Genomic DNA, 2,223 nt, shown 5'->3' with positions numbered 1-2,223 from the left:
GAAAGAGGAGAAACACTAATGAATTTGCAGAGCCATTCAAGGGACAAGTTAACGAGTTCAAGTGTTGTATGTTTAGCAAATGTGTGACAGAGGGAGTAATACAACATGTCTTCCAGCATGTAGACTTGAGGTTGAAAAAACTTCCTTCTACTCTTCCACGATATTGTCCCAACTATCAGTACTCTCAGTGAAGATTCATTTATTTTTAAAATTTCTAATCATTTGCTAATATGTTTACTTGTATATTTTAATGTCTTGTTCTTTGGTATTATGCAAATATTTATCCATCTAATAGGATAGACTGACAACCATTTGAGAGTATAAGTGGGATTTCTCATGCTTTTCATGCATATGTAGGAGAATAACTTTACAAAGAAATAAATCATATAGATCTTGCACACCATGGCATATATTTCTATGATATGCATTACATTGAACCGATATAAGAATTTTTCCAACTTATAAAAGACTCTTACGTTCTTTCAGTCTAAAAATAAAACGATGGCTCTCAATAAAACGTACATTGATACAAAGTTCTTTTTCTTTCATTTCTTCATAAATAAAGGCAAAGATTTTTCTATTAGTATGAGAAGAAAGGCTACAGAGTGGCTTTGGTTTACAGAGCAGGATTTAACGCTGGGCTCTTCGTCGCTCATCCTCCTCTACTATCCTCTGAGCTTCAATAGCCTCTTGCATCGCTATTCTATCCTGAATCCTCCTCCATTCATCAACTTCAGCTTGAAGAACTTCATATTGATCAATGTCTTGAACATGCTCTTGGACCTCTCTATGGTGTCATTCCTCTTGTTCAATGGCTCGCTGTTGTCGTTCCCTTGCAAACTCCTCCGCCCTATCAATTTCTTCTTGACCCCTCTCACGGATAACATCAACAATTCTTTGTATGGCTCTGAATGACCTCACCTCTATATCCCTATAAGTGTCCATTCTACGATCCTATTATACAAAGAGATAAAAGATAAAATGTTTAGCTTGAAAGAAACCTAAGTTTTGGCAAGACAATTGAGATGTATGTACATACGACTTACATCAGGAACGTTGAAGGTTTGTTTGATCAAAAGATACGTGTGCAGGTAGGTCTTCCACCCACAGCTCGTATCATCAGGCTGAGTAGGAACCCGTAGCTTGTGCATTCGCATTGTCTGAACAAGATCGGGCTGTAGGACAATATGTTCAATACAACATACAAACTTTCTGGCACATCTGAGGGATCAAAAAATAAAGTGATAGATTGTTATCCAAGCAAAAAATGTATACAATGTCATGTGCATGCCTTTCGATGGAAGTAGATTGTAGTAAGAACTTACTCTCTGACATGACCATGATATCCACCACCAGAATTTGCAAAATAGCACAGGCTATTCTTCTCAATGTCATAACCAAATAAACTCCAATGACGTCTGAAAAGATATAGAAAACAAAAGACATATGAAAAACAACACATAACATTAACCAAGAAAAAGTGTATATTATCTCTAAGTGAAAAAGAAACTTACTCTTCATGATAACCCAATATAATTAATTTTGCATGTGACGTTTGATGAGTCGAAGCTCCCTCAACATAGTTGAATGATTTTGTCTTCTTCTATGACGGCCCTGAACACGTAGAGGCTCAGAAGAACTCTCACCGCTACCAAGCCTTCGAGCTATTTGCTTGGGCCGAGCCATTGAAAGTAAATATTACAAAATGAAAACCAAAGAAGCACATCAGACATTAAACAACAAAAGGAAAGGGTCAATATTATTAGGCGAAAAGGAAAAATGACACTTAAAGCAACTTCTATATTTGCTTGGTACTGACCCTAGAAACTGTCAGTGAAAACAAGAGGGCTCCTTAAAATCATAACCCATGGGAGCCAACACCAAGCAAAAGTAAGGGAGTCATTACCAAGCAAATAGTCCTTTGAGGTCACATAAAAGAGCGGTGCTTTGCTTGATATTGACCCGAGTCATTACAAGACTAACGTAAGGAATAAGTCTATTAAAAAGCTTCCTCTGATATTTGAGGGGGTGAGTACCAATCGAATAGTATTTTGAAGTCACTTACGTGAGCACTTTCTCTCTTGGTATTGACCCTAGTAAATACAAGGGCGCTGTTTGGAAGAAGTCTATTCAAAAGTCCCCTGTTATATTTAAGGGGGTCGTTACCAAGCAAATAGTCTTTTGGAGTCCCTTAAATGAGCGCTTTTTTGCTTGGTATTGACC

The 2,223-nt window shown here is 37.3% G+C and overlaps 1 protein-coding gene across 1 annotated transcript; it reads right to left on the bottom strand.

The window, feature by feature from the left end:
• Positions 1-795: 795 nt before the first annotated feature.
• LOC147451569 (uncharacterized) lies at positions 796-1,157 on the bottom strand. Its single transcript, XM_086518770.1, has 2 exons — positions 1,047-1,157; positions 796-954 (listed from the first exon to the last, which is right to left on the bottom strand). Exons 1-2 carry the CDS (start codon positions 1,155-1,157, stop codon positions 796-798), a joined length of 270 nt encoding a protein of 89 aa, XP_086374896.1.
• Between the last annotated feature and the right edge of the window lie 1,066 nt (positions 1,158-2,223).

This window comes from Adiantum capillus-veneris, chromosome 8 (assembly GCF_014529385.1).
Source record: "Adiantum capillus-veneris isolate H3 chromosome 8, ASM1452938v2, whole genome shotgun sequence".
In the NCBI taxonomy this organism is placed as follows: Eukaryota; Viridiplantae; Streptophyta; class Polypodiopsida; order Polypodiales; family Pteridaceae; genus Adiantum; species Adiantum capillus-veneris.
This window is presented reverse-complemented; position numbering and strand designations above follow the sequence as displayed.